Source organism: Ochotona princeps, chromosome 22, assembly GCF_030435755.1.
Source record: "Ochotona princeps isolate mOchPri1 chromosome 22, mOchPri1.hap1, whole genome shotgun sequence".
NCBI lineage: Eukaryota > Metazoa > Chordata > Mammalia > Lagomorpha > Ochotonidae > Ochotona > Ochotona princeps.
Genome location: NC_080853.1, coordinates 18602424 through 18623652, shown reverse-complemented (window position 1 = coordinate 18623652; position 21229 = coordinate 18602424). Strand labels below are relative to the sequence as shown.

At 53.1% G+C, this 21229-nt stretch overlaps 1 protein-coding gene across 1 annotated transcript; it reads left to right on the top strand.

The window, feature by feature from the left end:
* Positions 1–2698: 2698 nt before the first annotated feature.
* LOC105941857 (uncharacterized) lies at positions 2699–15687 on the top strand. Its single transcript, XM_058679886.1, has 13 exons — positions 2699–2804; positions 4770–4986; positions 5589–5693; positions 6351–6482; positions 8192–8276; positions 8368–8431; positions 8696–8781; positions 9287–9469; positions 11385–11438; positions 11923–12087; positions 13706–13769; positions 15076–15155; positions 15658–15687. The coding sequence occupies exons 1-13, from the start codon at positions 2699–2701 to the stop codon at positions 15685–15687; spliced, it is 1371 nt and encodes a 456-aa protein (XP_058535869.1).
* The last annotated feature ends 5542 nt before the right edge of the window (positions 15688–21229 follow it).

The window sequence follows — 21229 nt, the reverse complement described above, 5'->3', positions numbered from 1 at the left end:
CTTATCAATTCTGATTTGCCCAAAACTGTCCGTTTCAGATATGCTAAATTCCTGAGCCCCTTCACTCTAGAGAAACCCACAGATGTGAATCCCTGCTTGGGTTCTGTATCCCCGCTTCCTGGCTTGTGGCACATGGCGATCTCCATCCTCCGGCTCCAGCACAATCGAGTGTGTTTTACAATCTAGTGTGGGGAGGAGACACTAGACAGAGCAGGGAAAGGTGCAGGGATAGTCCTGAGTGTGTGGGTCCCCGTGCAAGAAACCCTCGGCTGTGGACCTCTGGGGAAGTCCCTGATAAACATGCAGGGACCCTCACAGGGCAAGTCCTGCATAGCACACTGTTTCAAATGAAAAAAACAGAGCCTTGTTGAAAAAATCCAGCTGCCTGGGTTGCAACAGATCCAGGTGGGAACCTGTATCTTACAAAATTTGCGGACCAGAGGGGACAACGCCTGCCGGATCTCCACCACTGTGGGCAGACGCGCAGCTGGTCACACACAGACTTTCCAGCCTGACCCTTCAAGAACACAGACCCCCCTCAGTGCCGACAGTCCCCTTGTGGGGCCAACGCAGCTTAAACCCCAACAAAGCAGGAAGTTAAAAAACAAACCCATCTGTCTTTTCTCTCCTCAGATTGCCCTGGTGTTTACCCCGGTCTCTTCCTCTTCCTCCTCCTGCTTCTCTTCGTAAAACCTGCTCCTGCTCTCTTCCTGGGAGTGCAGAAGCAAGCCCTGTCTCCCTCTGCAGTCAATAAAGTCTCCCTGTGACGCCTGCCATCTTGACCAAGTCTTTGTCTATGTGTGGGAGTCATGTGCCTCTGGGAGGCCTGGGGCTTTCACAACTTAGCCTCCCACGGTTCAGGCTGAGCCAGTCTGGCCATGTCTGACCTGGGCCTGGGACATGTGGATGATGTCCTCGGCCTTGACCAAGAATAACACTAGTTCCTTTCTCCCAACCCCATGTCAGCCACAAGACCACCTGTGTAGGTGGGACATGAAGGGGAGTTGGGAGAGTGGTGGGCCTTGGCAGTGTGCTGGAGCCAGGGCTCTCTGAACAATGAAGGTCTTTGAGTGCAGCTGGCCCGGCCCTCAGGTGCCCCGTGGACCTTACAAGGTGACTTACCTTCTGTGAGCCTCAATTTTCCTCCCTATCAAATGCGGGAATCATGCACCCCACCACAGAAGGTTGTGGTGGGAACTAAATGAAAGCCACGTAAAGACCCAGCTCAACGGCTCAGTGACTAAATCCTCACATTGCATGTGCTGGAGTCCCATATGGACACTAGTTTGTGTCCCGGCTACTGCACTTCCCATCCAGCTCCCTGCTTGTAGCCTGGGAAAGCTGTGGAGGATGGCCCAAAGCCTTGGGACGCTGCACCTGCAAGGGAGACCCAAAAGAATCTCCTGCCTCCTGACTTCAGACTGGCTCAGCTCCTGCCATTGTGGCTACTTGGGAAGCAAACCAACATATGGAAGATCTTTTTCTCTGCATTTCCTTAAAAAACATGATGTGCTTTTCATTATGAGCAGCTAGGAAATGGGACTGAACCCAGAACTGGGCCCAGCACTCTGATGTGCAATGTGGGTGCCTAACTTAACCGTGGTGCCTAATGCTTGCCCCTGGGTTTCAGCCTTCTGGTCTATAAAGCAGACATTAAAATCATCAGCTTTTTAGAGCCTACATGCTAGGCCCTGCCCTGCTCCAACGAACCTTCCCTGCCCTCCAGACCCAAACAGATCAGTGTGCAACTCACAGACCGACACTCAATTCCCTGGACAACATAGGGTAGGGGGTTGGCAAGCGGGATGACACTGCAGCAGACATCACAGCTTGGAGACCGTTGAAGCAGGGCTCAGGGACAGGCCAGCAGGTGACTGCTGGACCATACCCCAGCCTCCAAACGCCCTGCCCCCTCAGCTGCCCTGCCCCTCCCTATTCCCATCCCACCTCCCTCCCCTGTATTAGGAGTCAAGAACTTGGAGTCCTGGCCCTAAACCACAGGGCTCTGCCTACTTGCCCTGGAAGACTGGCAGAGGGCCCAGCATGGGGGGGTTGGTCCCCAGGCCTCCGTGATGGGCTCTGTGAGTTTTGGCTGGAAGTCTGTTGCCAGCCCTGCCAAAAGTCTCCTCCCTCCACCAGGAGCTCCTCAGAGCGGGAGGCAGGGCTTCCAACCACGGGCTGCCACGCCCCCTACCCCATCCCAGCTTGGGCACAAAAGCCTCTTCCTGGGAGCTGGGCACAGAGGCCAGCCGCTCCATTCTGGGAAAGGTAAGGACAAGGAGGCCACCGTGGGCATACCAGGAATAGTTCTCAAGGCTCTACAATAACTTAGTAAGATCCCTGAACACCAGGTGAGCCTAGGTTCAAATCCCAGTTCTGCCACTCACTGTCCTCAAGGGGAGTACTCTCTTGCCTTGGAGCCTCAATGTCACCCTCTGTAAGATGGGGCTGCTCAGGCAGTCGTGGTGAGGATCCAGTCACAGCTGAAGCTTGTAAGGACCTCCATGTGGTACCAGTACTGGTGTACCTCCCCTCCAACCCACAGTGCCACCGTGAGCTCAGCCAGCACTGGGTGTGGTATGGGGAGTGCAGGCTGTGATATGGGCATGCTGCATCAGGGTTGGGAGGCACAAGGTGACTGGTCCCCAGCGAGGACAACCAGGTGTCCCCCACTCTGCGTCCACAGGTCCTGGACAGGATGCTGCTGCTCTGGGGGCCCCTGCTCTGCTGGGGGCTACTGCCCCACACCCAAGGGGAAGCCCACAACCTGCTGTTACGGATCAGCAAAGACCAACTGGAGACAGGTGAGATTTAAGTGGGCCCGGCGGCGTGGCCTAGCGGCTAAAGTCCTCACCTTGAAAGCCCCGGGATCCCATATGGGTGCCGGTTCTAATCCCGGCAGCTCCACTTCCCATCCAGCTCCCTGCTTGTGGCCTGGGAAAGCAGTCAAGGACGGCCCAAAGCTTTGGGACCCTGCACCCACGTGGGAGACCCGGAAGAGGTTCCTGGTTCCCGGCATCGGATTGGCGCGTACCGGCCCGTTGCGACTCACTTGGGGAGTGAAACATTGGATGGAAGATCTTCCTCTCTGTCTCTCCTCCTCTCTGTATATCTGGCTTTCCAATAATAATAAAAAAAAATCTAAGTGGCCACCAGCAGGAGGCTAGAACAGTGGTGCTGGGAGAGAGAGGACACCACCTCCCTGCCTAGGGCTCTCCTCCTCTGGCCCTCCCCTTTCCAGCCATGGAATTCACCTGCCTTGACCCAGAGCTGAGCCTCCGTTGCCCCAACATCTGCCACTGCTCCCCAGTGACAAGCTCCCCAATGACAGACGTGAGCCAGCTCCTCTCCTGACATGCATAGCCCTGCAGCTCCAGACTGTCCACCTGCCCCCATCCTGGCCACCCCAGGACTTCACAGCACCCTCCTTTGTTTCTGTTCTTCCTCTTGGCTTACCCCCAGAGAGCCAAATCCTAGCTGCGCCTGCCCCAGAAGCCCCCTCTCATGTCCCCTAGACAGAAGTGATCTCTGTCCCCTGGGCTCCCACAACCCCAAGTGCAGCATTTGATCCAAGCTGTTGGTGCTGGTTGTCCTGTCTACCTCACTCCTTACCTTTTTTTAAAAAAAAAAAAAAAAAAAAAAAAAAAAGACTTATTTGTCTATTTGAAAAGCAAAATCACAGAGAGAGGAGAGGGAGATAGAGATAGAGAAATCTTTCATCTTGTCGGTTCACTCCCCAGATAGCTCACAACAGCCAAGGCTGAACCAGGCCAAAGGCAGAAGCCTGGAATTCCATCTGGGTCTCCCACATAGGTACAGGGAGCCAAGGATTTAGAACATCTTCTACTGCCTTCCCAGGTGCGTTAGCCAGGAGCTGGATCAAACCTGCACCATGATGGGGTGTCAGTGTCTAGGCAATGGCTTAACCACCTCACCAACCTCTCTCCCTAACTCTTGACCAGCCTGCTTGTTGCCCACCCACCTCTTACCCTGTTCATCACATTCTGGCCTCAGAAACTCACCAGCCTGGCAACTGCCTCAGGACCTTGGTGTGTGCTGTCCTTCCCAGATCTTCCCATAATGGGGCCTCGCCAACCCCCTGTGTGAGACAGACATCTGCCCCCTTCCCTCCGCAGCCCCACTGCATTCCATTCTCTGGCAGCAATCACAGCTTCTAAAACTGGCCTCACAGCCAGCCTGGTCACTGAGTTGCTATTTGCCTCCACTTGAATGCTGACTTGGGGAGGGGGAGGGCAAGAGAGCCACTAGGCTCCTGTTCCCTGAGCCCAAGAAGCACCTGCTGCTGACTGGCGCTCCGGTGCTCCTGAGCGGGTGCCAGAGAAGAATGAAGGGTGGACCCCACCTCAACACACACACACTGAACAGGAGTTCTTTTTTTTTTTTTTTTTTTTTTTTTTTTTTTTAAGATTTACCTATTTTATTACAAAGCCAGATATACAGAGAGGAGGAGAAACAGAGAGGAAGATCTTCCGTCCGATGATTCACTCCCCAAGTGAGTGCAATGGCCGGTGTGTGCCGATCCGAAGCCGGGAACCAGGAACCTCTTCTGGGTCTCCCACACGGGTGCAGTGTCCCAATGCATTGGGCCGTCCTCGACTGCTTTCCCAGGCCACAAGCAGGGAGCTGGATGGGAAGTGGAGCTGCCGGGATTAGAACCGGCGCCCATATGGGATCCCGGGGCCCTCAGAGCGAGGACTCTAGCCACTAGGCCACACCACCGGGCCCTGAACAGGAGTTCTTGTCCACAGACATCTCAGATCTGCTCTGGGAGAACCAGATCCTGAGTCGCTTGGTCAAGATACCCGTGACGGGGCCCCCAAGCCAGGGTGTCGCTGTCCTGGACCACCTCCCCTTCATCAAGGAACGCCTCTCCCACAGGCACAGTGGCCTGCAACTGTCACAGGTCGGGGACCTGCTCTCTGGGAGGAGCACCCCTCTGCTGAGTCAGCTGCTCCAGGCAGGCAGGTGAGTGGCCAACGGGGCTTCCTGGGGTCATCCCCTCCTGTCGGGCAGAGGCAGGGCCTGGGCATTTAGAGCTTCTTGGCAGCCTGCACAGCGCTGGACTCCTGATGTGGACTATGCCTCTGTCTTCCCAGCGAGAAAGCCACTCCAAGCCAGGGACCAGCCTGGCTGCTCTGCCACCTTCCACATCCTACCAATGCCTGGATTTTGCAGGCTTGTGTAGTGTGGCTGTTTTTTTTTTTTAAGATTAATTTTTTTAAGAGGTAGAGAGACAGAAGGGGAAATGTAAATCTCCCATCCACTGGTGTGCTCCCCAGAGGCCACAAAAGGTCTAAGTGGGCCAGACCAAAGCCAGGAAAACAGAAACACAATGCAGGTCTCATAAGTGGGCGACTGGGGACCAAATGACTTGAGCCATGCTTGCTGTTTCGCAGGGTGGACATTTGCAGGTTTGGAGGCAAAAACTAGAACTTAGCATTCCACAGGGCAGGGCTTGATCCCAAATATGTCCCCACCTCCCCACTATGCAGCTGATACAGACACATTTAGTCCACTCACTCACGAGGGTCCAGCCAGGCCACCAACACACCTTGCACCTCTCACAGGTTGTTCATCGAAGATGCCAGGGGACCTGAAGTCAACCTTGACATCCTGAGCAACAGCCTGCTGCAGGTGACACTGCGCTGCAAACTGTACCTCTCACTCCAGGGGTAAGTTCTCCCCGCACACTTCCCTTCCACTGCCTGCCCCACCCCATGTACCTGGGCACCAGGCCACCCAGCCTCCGTCTCTGTGACTCAGGCAGCCAACAGAGTCACAGAGTTGTGCTTAATGCACACCAGACCAAGGGCTCCAGTCAACCTTCCCATCTGGGCATGTCCAAGGCTGTTTGTACTAAGGGGGAAATTGGGGTACAGAGAGTGGGCTGCCTGGACTTACAGAGTGAGATGACAGCAGAGACTGACATACCTCCTGAGCCAGGAACTGTGCATCCCTTCTGAGTGAGGAGGCAAGCAGGTGCACCAATGGGAGGATAGTTGCAGGAGAGGGCCTTCTCCAAGCTCGCCTGTGCAGCTGGACAACTTGGGTCAGGAGCATCTATTCCCTAGGCCTTGGTGTCATCATCTATAAATGGGCATAATGCAAGTCCCATACCTATGTGAGAGTTCACCTGCAGAGACCCACCCGATGGCTACATGCACAGGTGTGTCACGGCCCAGGGTCTGCATGTGAGGCCGGAAGAAAGACTACTCACTGATGCCCTTTCTCACCTGAGTTGTTAGGCAACTACAGACCACCAGCTTGTCACCTCCAGCCTCCACCTGGAGCATGGGGTTGGAGCCGATCCAGATAAGCTACCCCCACAGGTTCCTGTGGCTCAAGGTCATTAAGAACATTCGCATCGGAGTCCGACTGGAACAGACCAAGAATAGAACCCAGGTGGTCCTGGAGGAGTGCCACACCCCGCCTGGCTACCTGAGCATTGAGTTCCTGGAGCAGTGAGTCCCCGTGCCCTCCTGCCATCCCCTGAGCAGGTCCACACTGATTCTTCCCACACTGATCCTTTGCTGAATCCCAGTTGTCTGCAGTGACATGGGCACCAGGGATAGGTCATCTGCATGGTCACTACATGGGCCACCTGCCAGTGCCTCCCACCTCCACACAGAAAGCCATTGCTAAGAGCGTCCACCCCCTGCCTCACAAGCGAGCTCTGTTCAAGCTGATTCACGTTGGGAGTGGTCCTGGGGTAGGGAGAAGGTGACCCATGCCATGCATGCAGCCAAATGAAGTGGCCACCATATGTCCTTCTTTGACCCAGGATAAAGCCTCTTCCCGGAAGCCCTCCAAGAACTCCTCTGCTGGATGTGACATCTCCTTGCTCAAAAACCTCAGGCTATCCTGTCAGAGAGATAAAAAAGACACAGGGAGGGGCCAGTACACTGGCATAGCAAGTGTACTGCCTGTGGCACCAACGTCCCATAAGCAGAGAGCTGGGTGGGAAGTGGAGCAGCCAGGACACAAACTGGCACCCATATGGGATGCCAGCACTTGAATATGTTGAAAAGATTTGGGTCTGGCATGATATCCTAGTGACTAAATCCTCACCTTGCATGTTCTGGGATCCCATATGTGTGCCACTTTGTATCCCAGCTATCCTGCTTCCCATCCAGCTCTCTTCTCATGGCCTGGGAAAGCAGCAGAAGATGGCCCAAAGCCTTGGGATCCTGCACCTACATGGGAGACCCAGAAGGAGCTCCTAGCTTCAGAACAGCCCAGATCCAGGCTTGCAGCCACTTAGAGAGTGAACCAGTGGATAGAACATCTCTGCCACTGTCTCTCCCTTTCTGTTTCTCTAACTTTCAAGTAAAATATTTTTTAAAGATTTATTTATTTGGAAAGGCAGATACGCAGAGAGGAGAAGAGACAGAGAGGAAAATCTTCCAGCTGATGGTTCACTCCCCAAGCGGCCGCAACGGCTGGGGCTGAGCCGATCTGAAGCCAGGAGCCAGGAGCTTTTTCCAGCTCTCCCATGCGGCTGCAAGGTGCCAAGGCTTTGGGCCGTCTTCAATTGTTTTCCAAGGCCACAAGAAGGGAGCTGGATGGGAAGCGAGGCCACCAGGATTAGAATCAGCACCCATTTGGGATCCCGGAGCGTTCAAGGCAAGGACTTTAGCCGCTACACTATCGCACCAGGCCCCAAGTAAAATATTTTTTAGAAGAGAGAGACAAAGCGAAAATCAGGAATATAGAAGAGAAGGGTGAGCATTTGGCCTAGAGGTTAAGATGCCTGTTGGGCTGCTTATGTCACATAGCAGAGTGCCCAGGTACAAGCCCCAGCCTTGCTCTCAGCCCCAGCCTCCTGCTACTGAACTCTGGGGAGGCAGAAGTGATGGCTCTGGTCCCAGGGTCCCTGCCACCCACCGGAGAGACCTGGATTGATTTCCAGGCTCCTGGCTTTGGCCACCACATGCATTTGTAGACTGAACCAAGAAATAGGATCTCAATCTCTCTCTCCAGATAAATAGATAAAATATCGAAAAAAGAGAGCACAAAAGGAGAGAGAGAAAGCAAGGAGGCAAAAGCCAAGTGGGGAAAGACAGAAATGGAAAGGTGGAAAAGAAAGAGAGGGGTGGGGATCCCCAGGAGGGAAGGAAGCAGCTGTTCTTGCATCCAGCTCCCTCACAGGGTGCCGGGTCTTCCCCTCCAGAAAGGCCTCCCTCGTGCAGAACAAGCTCCTGAGGCTGGTGACGGGCCTTCTGGACGAGGCGCTGCCCTTCCTCCTGCAGAAGATTGTGAGTTGTCCCCTGGGAGGAGGTGACCCCAGCGACAATCTCACAGCCTTGCCCCGCCCCCTCTGAGGACTCCCGTGGGCTGCCCTTGTAGGTGTGTCCCATGGCCATGAACCTGCTCAACCTGCTACTGGAAGACCTCCTGCACATCACTCTGCGTATGTACACTGCTGTCAGCCAGGGTCAGGGTCTGCTTTCTCCTGTTAGGAGCTGAGGAAATAGGACTGGGGACAAGACAGACAGACCCCACCCACGGGGAGCAGACTTGCTAGGCAGTGGCAGGAGGGATGATAGAGCGTATGACCTTGGTCAATCATGCCAATAGACAAAAGAAAATGCTTCAAGCTAAGCAAGGCAGGAGACGGGATTTCCTGCCTCCCCAAACAAGGTGGGTTGAACCCAACTTTGTGTCCTCCCTGTAGCCCCAAGCAGCAGGAGCTGGGATGACTTCCAATACTACATCACCTCCACGGAGTTCACAGAGGAGACCATCCTAATGCAAGCCCTGGTGAGCAGAGACCCTGGGGGTGCCTGCTGTCGGGGTAAGGGGTCGGCAGCAGGGGAGGTCTTCTCAAGAGAGGAGGAAAGAGACGGAGGAAGAAAAGGGGCTCTGGGAACTTCTTGGAGCCCAGGGAGCATGGCCTCAGTCCTGGAGGTCAGGAGGTCAGGGCGTCAGGAGGTCCAAGGACCTGCACATTCATCAGCCACAGCCTCCCTGGAGGGGGCGGAAGATGAGGCTCGGAGAAGCAGTGAGGCTGGCTGTGCCTCCTTCCCCAAGTCCCTGGAGTGGGCAGGAAGGAGGCACTGTTAACTGCAGCAGTGGAGCTGGGGGAAGGCAGTAAAGTCGGGGGTGGTCTCCAACCCAACCTCAGTAAGTCACTTCCACAGGGCATTTTCCACCCAGAGGCTCCAAGGACAGGGCGGGCACTGCACAGAGCCAGGAGAGCCAGGTGCATGAGGTTGGGAAGCTGCCTCCCGCTGAGCTTCTTCTCACCCCCTTCACTTCTCCGGAGCTCGTGACCCCCTGTGGCTCAAGCCAGAGGGCCCCTACGCCTGAGTACTCTGCCCTCCAGCCTGTGCCGAGGTTGAAATCGGGCAGTGTAGCAGACTTGGTCTTCGGGGTGGATGTCTACAACGACATCGTGTCCTGCCTCTACAGCAGTGAGGACATCCGTGTGCACCCCCAGGACCCCCAAGTGAGTGGTTGGGGAAAGAAAGTGGGGATGGGGTCACTTTCTTTCACTTGAAAGGGCCTTTCCAGTGGACCCCACCTGGGGAATTCCTATTCAACCTCAAAACCCAACACAGAAATGCGCTAGCCTAGGGAGACTTCCTTAAATGACTACACCTCTCTGCTGCTAATCTTTTCACAATGCATCACCATTTGCCTGTGCTACGAAGATGGACTGAAGACCTACAGTGTGCACACAAGGGTCCCGCCCTCTCAGAGTCCGATGGGCAAACAGACACAGAACAAGAAAACAGTACCGTGGAGCAAACACCTCAAGTGAGCAGGGCCCAAGGTAGCAAGTCATGGTGAGGGGTTGAGGGCTCAGGGACAGCCTGAATAGGAGCAAGGAGACATGCAGAGTTCCTGCTCCAAGCTCAGCTCTGGGCTCGATGCAATGATCACATGGGGAAGTGTCCAGAAGTCCCCAAACCTCTTTAGGGTTCCCAAAGTAAAACCTGCCTGCTCCCCGTGCCCCACCCAGTCCCCATAAGCACACCTCACAGTCACAATCACATAATCACACATGCAACACACAACACATTCATACTGCACACACATACAACACCCGCACACATATATTGCACGTATACATGCAACACAAGCACACAACACACAAACACACAAAAAAACAAAGGCACATATATAACACACACACAAAAGAGCACTTCCAATTGTTCAAGAAACAATGGAATTATAAAGTAACATGCATTTTCAGTAAACTTTTTGAAGGCCCCTTTTGTGTGTATATGTTTACAAGTAAATATCTGCCTGACATTACATATGTAAGCACACGGATGTGTATTTGTGTGTGTGTGTGTGTACATAAGTATTTTCCTTCAGTTGGCTTGGATTCAAAAAGAAACATGGAAATCCATGCATTTTCCATGAATCTTTGCAAGACCCCCATATATGCTTGAACTTTAAAACTTTGGCAGCCAAACTGCCATGAATTCCACATTCCCATGAACGCTCTTTATTGAGCTCTGCTGGGTCACCCTCTCCTCCTTGATGAGGGTAGGGACTTGGCACAACGTGGCGAGCACGCAGTGTTGCTTGGTGTGTACCCAGCACACTTAAATCCTCGTTTCTGCATTTTCAAGAGATCCACTGTCACCACTCCATTTTCACACGGGGAAACTGGGACCCAGAGAGAGGAAGGAACTTATCCAAGGTCACCCAGAAGGTAGAATCAGAACTAGAATTCAATTGTCCCCTGCTGTTCCCCCCCACCTCACACAGGTGTGCAGCTCTAAGATAGATCCTTCTAGAAGTGAACCATGTCACTCTACCTCTACAAATATTCTCTTTTTTAAAAAAAAAATTATTTTTATTGTAAAGTCAGATTTACAGAGAGAAGACACAGAAAGATCCTCCATCCACTGACTCCCCAAACTTCCTCTGGGTCTCTCGCATAGATGCGCTCCCCAAGGCTTTGGGTCATCTTCTACTGCTTTCCCAGGCCACAAACAGAGCTGGATGGGAGGTGTGGCAGCCGGGACACAAACCAATGCCCATATGGAAGGACTTCAGCCACAAGGCTACTGTGCTGGGCTGGAATGATTTGTGATTTTCAAAAATCAATGGAACATAGACAGAAATGTGATAGGAGATGTAGGAGAATCATGAACACACACATATGTTCTCCACAAAGTCCTTCCAATTTTGCTGCTTATATATTCTCACAGCAAAATGTTGGGAGAACAGTCTTTTAACAACAAAGAGGGAACTTTTCCAGGTAAATTACTGAGTGGCTGGCTCCTCTCGCACCGAGACTGACAGGCATGCAGGTGGCATAGCCAGCTGGGACCACCTCTGTCCCCTTGCTCCCCACGGAGCCCCCACCTGCTCAGAACAGGCCTGCTCATTTTGCCCATTTCCAGGCTGCTGACCTCATTCAGCTGCTGTCCCAGAGCAAGCTGGAACCTGGGTCCGAGGTAGGTGTGTTGTATTGCTAACTCCTCCTCCATCCCCTAGCCAGGGAGACCATGTGGGCAGGGAGAGGTGGGGCTGGGCCAGACAGGCCACATGGGCGTGCTCTGCTTGGCCAGGCTCATCCCTGCATCTGCTTTTTGGGTTTTGTAAAGAGCCAATGAGATGATGCTGGGAAGGCACTGAGCTCACTGCCCAGCCCAGGTGACTGTAGTTTGTGTGGCTGTCACTACTTTGCCCTCACTAAGGCACACAGAGATGATAGTTAACAATGTAATGGAGCTGGGGCTCTAGTCCCGGAAAGTTCTTCTCTCAGCTGCTGAATTCACTCAGGATGAGCAGAGAGTAAATCCACTTGGAAGAGGCTCAGAGAGGGCAAGCAACACCCCCAAGGTTGCGCAGCAAGCTGCTGCAAAACCTGTGCAAAACCCAGACGCCTCCCCCTCATCACCACTGCCCCTTGCTCCCTGCCCCTACTTTCTCTGCCAGAACCTCATTCAGGTCTTTGATCAGTCAACAGGGGGTGTGGGACTGGCCATCAGAGCCCCTCATCCTCCCACCATCCACTTTGATGGCCACAAGTTCACGGTCATCCAGCCAGGCTCCCTGGTGCTGTCAGGGACCAGCAACATCTCTTTGGTCTCTGTTTTCTGGGTAAGTGAAATGAAAAAGGGTTCCATTGTGGGGGCCCCTTCAGGGCAAGGTCATGGGGACGAGGGAGGGAAGCATTGTGCTTCCCCTTGCCATCAACCAGTTCACAGTCTGGGAGCTGGGTCAGATGCTAAAATGTTCGAGGGCTTTGCAAGGTCACCCTGTGCTCTCCAAGGGCACAATTGGCGGGTACTCGACTCTGCCCAGTGCTGACTGTACAAACAGCTTGGGAGGAAGCTAGGAGACCTGGAGCTCACAACGGCCTCACATGCCTGGAGCCAGGCCCAGGAGGGACCACACCCCAGGTTCCACTTTACCAAGAACACCTTAGGATTCCTCATGCCGCTTGCACAAACCAAGAAGGGGCCTAAGGTGAGGGGACAAGAGGTGTCCCTACCATGGAGGCTCAGGTGGCATCCAGAGGCTCCAACAGGTCCCAGGGCCCATGGTCAAAAATCGGGTGCTGACTGGCCAGGGGTAAGACGCCCCATGTATGTAACTGTGGCCCATGGAGGTCTCCAGCATGGGTAATCTGGGACCCCAAATACTCTTATCCCAAAAGGTCCTCCCTCCATGGGCCTTCCCTGCACCCACCCATGCACCTGTGCACAGCCTCAGCTCCCAGCACCTGGCAGTTGCAGATGTCCTCTTCATGGGTGGGAGGTGAGACTAGATGTCAGGGGCCACCCCAAGCCCACGTGCCTGGAGGCTGGAGGTGGCAAAGTTACCCCCTAGCTAGGAGTAGCAGCTATTTGCCCTCCTGACCCAGCTACCATATCCTCACAGAATCTGCTGTCCAAACCTGTATTTACTATTGAAAACCAGGAACTAAAACTCCAGCTTGCTCCTAACAGGTGATGTCTGACAATTTGGGATGATGGAAACAGATGGAGTGGGGGAGTGAACGGGGAGGTGATTGGAGATGCTGTTCCCAAGCCCTCTGTTGGCAGGTCCTGGGTGTAAGGGGAGGAGTGTGGCGTCTCTGCTCCCCAAGTGGCTGCCCCAGCCTCAAGTGAGATCTCTTCCCTCTGCCAGCCTCACGGTCATCCCGGACCTGCACCCCACCAACCTCAGGGAACAGGTGCATCCCTTCCTGACCCTGGGCTTGCCTGAGGACCCAATGGGGCCGGGTTGAAAGCTTTCACTTTATACCCTTGATCTTACTGTGCTGTGAAGCTCCCCAAACCCACTAGGGCTGAAGGGGGTGGGGGTAGGAGGGAAGGCCTCAGGGACCGTCCGTCTCGTCCTCACCTGCACTGGGCAGGTGCTCATTGAACACTTACATGCAGAGTGAAACAGCGAAAATTGGTGGAAACCAATTTTCCACCCACTGGTTCACCCTCAATGGCAACAACAATTGAAACAAGAATTCCTGAAGGACTCCACCAGGGTCTCCCACGAGGGTGGCAGTGACTCAAACATGTGAGGCACCGTCAGGGTTGCACATGGATAACGTGGCACCCCGAACTGCCCCAGGCCTGTCATTCAAGATGTATTCACTCCCAAGCGATGCCCCTCAGGATTGCTCCTACTCCCCTGTGGGCACCTGTGGGTTCCAAGGGAACCCATTCCTGTGGCCAGACCAGCAAGGTAACCATGCTGTCCTCCTCCTATGTTGCAGAAGACACAGCTGCAGGACCTGCTCTCCAAGCTCCTGAGTAGAACATTCCTGCCCTACCACAACCGTGAGTGCCCATGTGCCATTCGGAGCCGCAGCATACAAGGGCCAGCTTCTGCCTGCCCCCCACCCCAGGGAAGGGTGGGCTAGGAGGGTCCCCAAGGAACAAATGAAACCCAGGCAGGGGTGGCCCATGAGAGGTTGGGGAGGAACATGTGCCCTCCTGTTGGCCCAGCAGGGCAGGGGCTTATAAGGGCTCCTTGAGGCAGACCGCAGCTATGTGACACAAAGTCAAGGTGGACATGGAGGGCAGGTGCCCAGCTCTGACTCTGCAGGGCCAGAAAGGCAAGGTGGGCCAGTGAAGCACCTGAGTGGGCATGGCCAGCAGGATGGCTGACTCAGCTCAGCCACCAGCTGCCAGCAGAACACAGGAGCCCTGTGGGGAAGTGTCAGCCACAATTTCACACTTTCCTGAAATCCCACGATCCTGGGCTCTGAGGATGATAGGAGGCCACAGGCAGCTGTCTCTTCTTTCCTCAACCATGAGTGACACATCAGACCAGCAAGAAGCATCAGACCCTCCCCCCAGGCCCAGAGGGATGATGGGGTCAGCATGAAAGGGGCAGGAGGGGCCCAGACCAAGCCCTCAGGGTCAACTCTTGGAAACTCAGTTTACTGAAGACCAAGGTCCCAATAATGAAACTCAAACTACAAAATAACCAGTCGTCCACATTTACCCTCAAAGGCCTGCCGAACGCATCATTCTTCAAACGTTTGATCAATAAATGCAAATTTGTTTTTTCAAAGATTTATTTATTTTTATTGGAAAGTCAGATATACATAGAGAGGAGAGACAGAGAGGAAGGTCCTCCATCTGATGATTCACTCCCCAAGTGACCGCAATGGCTGGTGCTGCACCCATCCAAAGCCAGGAGCCAGGAACCTCCTCCAGGTCTCCCATGCGGTGCAGGGTCCCAAGGCTTTGGGCCGTCCTCGACTGCTTTCCCAGGCCACAAGCAGGGAGCTGGATGGGAAGTGGCGCTGCCAGGATTAGAACCAGCGCCCATATGGGATCCCTGCACATTGGAGGACTTTAGCCGCTAGGCCACGGCACCCAATAAATGCAAATTTGGAAGATGCTTCCGCTGAAACCCGGAACTAGCAGGTGCAGGAAGCAGCTTGTCCAAGGCTGACTCTCCCTGCAGGCTGCTCACTCTTTGGAGTCTGCCTAGCCAGGGGATGGAGAGGGCACTGCCTGTGAGCAGGCAGAAGGGGAAGGGGCACCCTCTGTCTGTTTCCTGTTCTGCACAACTGGCCTGGCCTGGCTGCACCCTCACAGCACCCCTGGGCAGCTCTGGCCTCCCCTCTTGCAGAGCGACTCAGAGACCACGGCCTCCCGCTGCCCAGAATCAAAGGCATCTCCTTCAACCAGGCCCAGGCAGACCTCTGCCAGGTAGGTGTGAAGGAGAGGCATTTCCTAAGATATGGGAGGCAGGAGCTTGCCCTTGCAGGTGCAGGGAGCAGGAACCGCCATGTGCCATGGCCTCTATCTCACCTTCTGCCGCCAGCCAGCCTGGAAAAGACATCCCACTTGCAGATGGGGAAGCGGAGACTTCAAGAAGCCTCCTTGACCCCTTGGGCAGTACACAGTCCACAAATCCTTCCCTGGCTGCCCTGGCTGCTCACCCACTCATTCATTGTCACTCATTCATCCCATCACTGTGTCCCCATACATGTCCTGGAGCCTGATCTGTTGTGTTTCTTGATCCGCATTACCAAGACATCCCTTTCCCTTGGCTCCACCCCCTCGCCTAGGGAGCCCCTCATGCTGCCCTCCTGGGCCGTGCTGAGGACATACATGTGGCCCTTGTGGGATTGGTGGGAGCAGCCTGTCGGGGGAAAGCAGGCTTAGTGGGTGCCAAGTTCACATGGGGAGCATGTCTCTACACCCACAGGGGTTCCTGCTGCTGACCATTCTGGAATAGCCAGTGTGTCCAGCAGGCTGTCCTTGCCCCAGTCACAGCCAAGGCAGACCAAGGTTTGTGAAGAAGGGAATAGACATCTTCAATAAAAACACCTTCCATCAATAAAGACATCTTCTCTTTGAGCAAGACTTGGCTCTGACTTTGCAAAGGGGCCCCAGAGTGGGAAGTGGGTGGCGATAAAGATTCAGTGAGGGATTTCTCACCCTACTAGGTCTTCCAGGGAACTGTGCTGAGCCCTGCGTTCAGTGCCTGGATGGAACTCCTGGAAACAGAGAGAAGACTTGGGTTTCCCAAGTTCCAGCTGGGGAACATGGGGTAGGGATAGAATGCAGTGGGGGATATATCTGACAGGTCTCTGGAGTCAGAGGGCAAAAGAAGGGGTTGGAGGGTCAGTAAGGAAGAGGGAACCATAAGAGCCTGGCCATGCTTTAGGGACACTGGGCTCAGAGCAGAGGGCTGGGTTAGCAGTTGGCGAGACAGCACCCCACAGACTGCCAAGTGATTTGCAGGGCCCCCAGAGCACTGCCCAAGGCAGGGCAGGGAAGGAGGTCCAGGGAGAGACCCCGCCCACTGCCTCCATAGCCCATGTGGCCAGGCAGGATGGCCCAGCACAGGCGGAAGCATGACCAGGGCCTGACTGCCAGAACACAGAGATGACAACATAGCCTTGGCAGGGACCCCTCTCTCCGACAGCTGACAGGTGTCTGAAGACACCTTCAAACACAGCAGGTGTGATTGTCCTCACCTGCCAAAGGAAGCTGTCACTTCTGAAGATGAACATGGTGGGCCTGATGTCAAAGACCACCCTCACTCTCATTCCACGCACAGACGGCCAGCACCTCTCTAGCTGCAACTTCACCCAGGCCTCCCTCAGCAGGGGAAACACACAGCCCTGTCCCCAACACCTGCCAAACTCCCTGGCTCCTGGGCTCTGGACTGTAGGCCTTTCCCACAATTTCCACAAGGTAAAGTGTACAAAAGAACCTCTGTGAGCCGTTGGGAGCCCTGGAAACAGAGCAGCAAGCAGAAGGAGCACAGGACACATGGGGTTGGCAGGCATTTGACAGCTGTAATAATGACCTAAAGAATAAAAGGGATTCTTCCTAGGAAGACAGAGGCCTCGTGGAAGAACTTGGAAGGTCCTCACTCTTCCACCAGAACATCCCCACAGGAAGTGGCCCAGGTCAAAAGTATGGAAGGCCTCTTTCCCTGCCACCTGATCCCATGGCCAACTCTCATGGTCTGACTTTCCACGTCACCTGCTGAGCTGGCCTCAGCACCACATCGGGCAAGCACCTCCACATCTTTCTGCTTCTGCTCCAGTCTCCGACCCAAACTCACAAGGTAGCCAGAGTGAGCTTCCAAAGCACAAACCCAGCAGCCAGCCTTGTGGCACAGCCTGTTAAGCTGCCACTGAAGAACTCTAGTATCCCATATTAGAGTGCTGGTTTGAATCCCAGTGCTCCACTCTTGATCCAGCTCCCTGCTGATGCAGCTGGGAAAGCAGCAAATGATGAGTGCACAGGCCTCTTCCACTCTCATGAGAGCCTAGGTTGATATTCCTGGCTCCTGGCTTCACCCTGGTCCAACCCTGACAGTTGCATTTGGGGAACAAACTAGCAGGTAGAAAGTCTTTATCTCTGCCTTTCAAACAAAGTGGATTGAAAATAAAAAGGCACCTATGAGGATCAGAATATTCCCAAAAGGAAGAAGTGATAAGGACTCACTGTGATGGACATGCCAGTGACCGTGCTCTGACCCTTGCCCAATGTACAATGCGTGAGGTACCACACAGCACTGCACAAACACATTTCTTCATCATGTGTCCACTAATAAAAAGAATTACTTTTAAAGCTGTCAGTCTTGCCCTCTGTGGTATCACACAATGGTTTTAAGTGCAATATTTATATTATATATAAATTACAGCACAAATAGTACTTTATTTTTATATCAAAACTTTAATTCATTGTACTTCAATGATAGTGAGAAACGAAAAGGTAATTTGACCTTATGTGGATGAGTTTTTTATGAAAGGTTTTTTTTTTTTTTTAAAGATTTATTTTATGTTCATTACAAAGTCAGATATACTGAGAGGAGGAGAAACAGAGAGGAAGTGGAGCTGCCGGGATTAGAACCAGCGGCCATGTGGGATCAAGGCGAGGACCTTAGCCACCAGGCCACACTGCCGAGCCCTTATGAAAGGTTTTTAAAAACTCTGTGTTGGTTTGCTTTGTATGTCTGCATTCCCAACTTTCCATTACTTCCTAATAAATGTTACTTCATAATGTATTTTCCCCAAAAAAGAAAAGAAATCATCTTCTCTGAGAAGCCCTCAGTTATTCCCATCTCAGTCCCTCAGATTTTTTTCAAAACACTTGTCAGTGTTTGAACAATCTGTCATTGGCTGTGTGCTTGTCTCTGATCAGAGGTCATACGAAGGGACTGTGCTTCCTTGCTGTACTCCGGGGACCTGGTAGCTGCCTATTGAATATCAGGAATACATGGACGGGTGGATGGATGGATGCACGGATAAATGGTGGTTTAAGAGGAGGACCTGAATGTGTGGTGCATAGATGGGTAGACGGAACAGTTTCAATTAACCAGAGTACTTCAAAAGTGCATAATGAACCCCCTGCTGCTGGGAAATATCTACAATTAGAGGTGCAAAGGTTGAAGGATGAGATGGGTTGCCACAGCATCAGCTTTACAGAGAGAATTTGAGACTACCCTAAAGCATAGAGGGCTTTTTCATTTACAACATAATAAAGAGCGATTATAATCATGAAGAGCATCTAGAACCAAAAAACAAACCTAAGTAGATTTAAATTCACTCTAAATGTCCTCTGTGATGGCCAGACAAGCTTGCAGGCTAGGAGGACAGGTGAATTTTATTTTCTGCTTAAACTCTTTTCCGGACTTTTTATGGCGGACTTGATTGACCTTTATCATTGGGGGTAAGAAGGCTCTCAAACACACAGAGAGAGAGAGAGAGAGAGAGCGAGAGCAAGAGAGAGAGAGAGAGAGAGAGAGAGAGAGAGAGAAAACTCTAGCTAAGCAAATAAGCAAGACAGAGCCATATGGCTTTGGTCCTTGGGGAGTGCATGAGAGAAGTGACATGAAACTAAGGGCCGCAAATCCCAGCGAGGACCTGGAAGGTCTGGGACAGAGGAACGGCAGGGGCAGCCTGGATAGATGGGAAAATGAATGGCACAAAATCCTCAGGATGCAGAGTCAGGCAGGATATGGTGCTGTGTTTCAGGTGGAACAGCCCAGGTCCCTCAGAGCCTGGGTGGAAGTCCATGTGGAGAGAGAGATGAACGAGAAAGCTCAGAGGGCTGGGCAAGGGCTAAACATGCACGGTTAGCAAGCCCGGGGCCAACATCTGGTGTTGTCCAGTGGGCAGCCGCGAGCTGCAACATGCCCCGATTACATCATAGGCTTTTAAGAAGAAAGAGACTGAGTCGCAGTGATGGAGCCTCAGGCTTCCCAGAGGGAAGTCTGGCACCTGCTTGCTGTGTCACTGCACGAGTGTCTGCTCTGGGCTGCCCAAACTGACCGCTGGTGGCAGGGTGCTTGCACAGCTGCTAAGTGCCTTCAGAGAGAGGGAGACAGGTGAGAGGGGGGTGAGGAAGGGAAAGCCTGCTTCAGGTGGACAATCACATCACCCTGGTGTCCCCAGCCCACAAGCCCCCTGGAAGAGAAGCGGGAAAAGAGTCACCGGTCTATCTGACAGACAATCTGAGACTCAGAAAAGTGGGACACAGGGAGGTACCAGACAAACAGGACCACAGGGGATGCACAGCACGCCCTGGGCCCTGGATGTGTCTGCAGGCACCGGAGACACTCCCCCTCCTCACTTCCCACAGGTAAGCTGCTGCCAGTGGAGATCTGCCGGTTATGGCCACAGGCGTCTGACTTCACTTCCAGTGTCATTTCTGTGCCACATCCCTTCTCTCCACCTGTAGCATCATGAATTCTCCCCTATGTGAACTCCAAATGCCACGCTGTTGACACCTGCCACTCAGGATGGCACCAAGTGGCTGCACCCAGGACAGGATGCTCACAGGAAGCGCATCCCCCAAGGTGGGTGGAAATGAGGCAGGGGCACTCAGAGGGAAGCAGCAAAAAGCCAAGTACCCAAAGGCCACTGGTCCCTCTGGGCATGAAAGGGAAGGCCCAGCCCCCAACTCGGGTGTCTATAGGGCGCCTGGACAGGAGGAAACCACCAAGTCAGAGATGCTGCCAACACAGTGTGGAGCCAGTGCCCAGGCCTTTTGGAACTGCTTCTGCACTATGACAAAGTTTGCTTATATACATAGCTTGGTAGAATATGACAAGAAAATGCTATCCCACCAAAAACAAAAAATTTTGCTCTCCTCTGTCTTCACTCTAGTGTGAAGTGTTAGAGAGGATCCAGTTCACTCTGTAAATAAATAGAACCCCAAAGTTTGCATTTGACTGTTACAAATGAGATATCAATCACTGTCAAAACCTAGACATGGCACAAAACAAACAAAAAGCAACTGGGACCAGCTGGCAGAGTGGTTGGTCAGTGATGGTGATCACCATGAACTACAGAATCCTTAAGCCAGGCATTCATGTGTTACTCCTCACCTAAGCCCCACAGCCATCCCCTGGTAGGAACAAAAATCAATCCTCCTTAATGGATGAGGAAATTAAGGCGCAGAAAATGTGGGCAAGCTGCCAAGGCCACACAGCCAGCAAGCAGGCAGCTGACCCCCACTTCAGACCCAAGTCTGTTGGGCACCAAACCTGAGGGCACAAACTTAGCCTCCTCCTAAACCATTGGTGCTTTTTTCTTTTAAGATTTACTTGAAAGTCAGAGTTACAGAGGAGTTTCCATCTGCTGGATCAATCCCCAGGTGGCCACACAAGGATCAGGGGTGGGCCAGGCTGAAGCCAGGAGCTTTATCTGGGTCTCTCATACGGCTGCAGGAGGGACCTAAGTGCTGGAGCAATCTGTGGTTGCTTTTCCTAGGCATTAGCAAAGAGCTGGATTGGAAGCAAATCAGCCAGGATACCTGACCTCCATATGGGATGCCAGAATCACAGGCATAGGCCTCACCACTAGACTGCATGCCAGCCCAAACTACTGGTTCTTTGTCTCCTATAAATCAAGGCCAATCAAGGAATTCGTGGAAGAGGGACTAGCATTGTAACACCCAGATTAAGAAGACATTTATGACATTAGCATCCCATATGGGCACTGGTGCATGTCCCAACTGCTCCACTCCCAATCCAGCTCCCTGCTAATGGCCTGGGAAAGCAGCAGAAGATGGCCCAACTCCTTGAGCCCCTGTACCCATGTGGAAGACCTAAAAGAAGCTCCTGGCTCCTGGCTGTGGCCTGGTCCAGCTCTGATCACTGAGACCATTTGGAAAATGATCCAACAAATGGGAAATCTGTCTCTTTCTGTCTGTAACTTAACCTTGCAAACAAATAAATCCTTGGGGTTAAAATAAAAAAAGAATTTTATGAAAGGTATACCTCTGGTAGATGAACATTACCAGCAAATTGGGGG

Excerpts from the sequence above, each read along its gene's own strand:
- LOC105941857 (XM_058679886.1), top strand. The coding sequence starts at position 2,699 with ATGCTGCTGCTCTGGGGGCCCCTGCTCTGCTGGGGGCTACTGCCCCAC. Across the intron at positions 2,805-4,769 it reads CAAAGACCAACTGGAGACAG|ACATCTCAGATCTGCTCTGG; the intron begins GTGAGATTTAAG and ends TCTTGTCCACAG. Across the intron at positions 11,439-11,922 it reads AGCTGGAACCTGGGTCCGAG|AACCTCATTCAGGTCTTTGA; the intron begins GTAGGTGTGTTG and ends TTTCTCTGCCAG.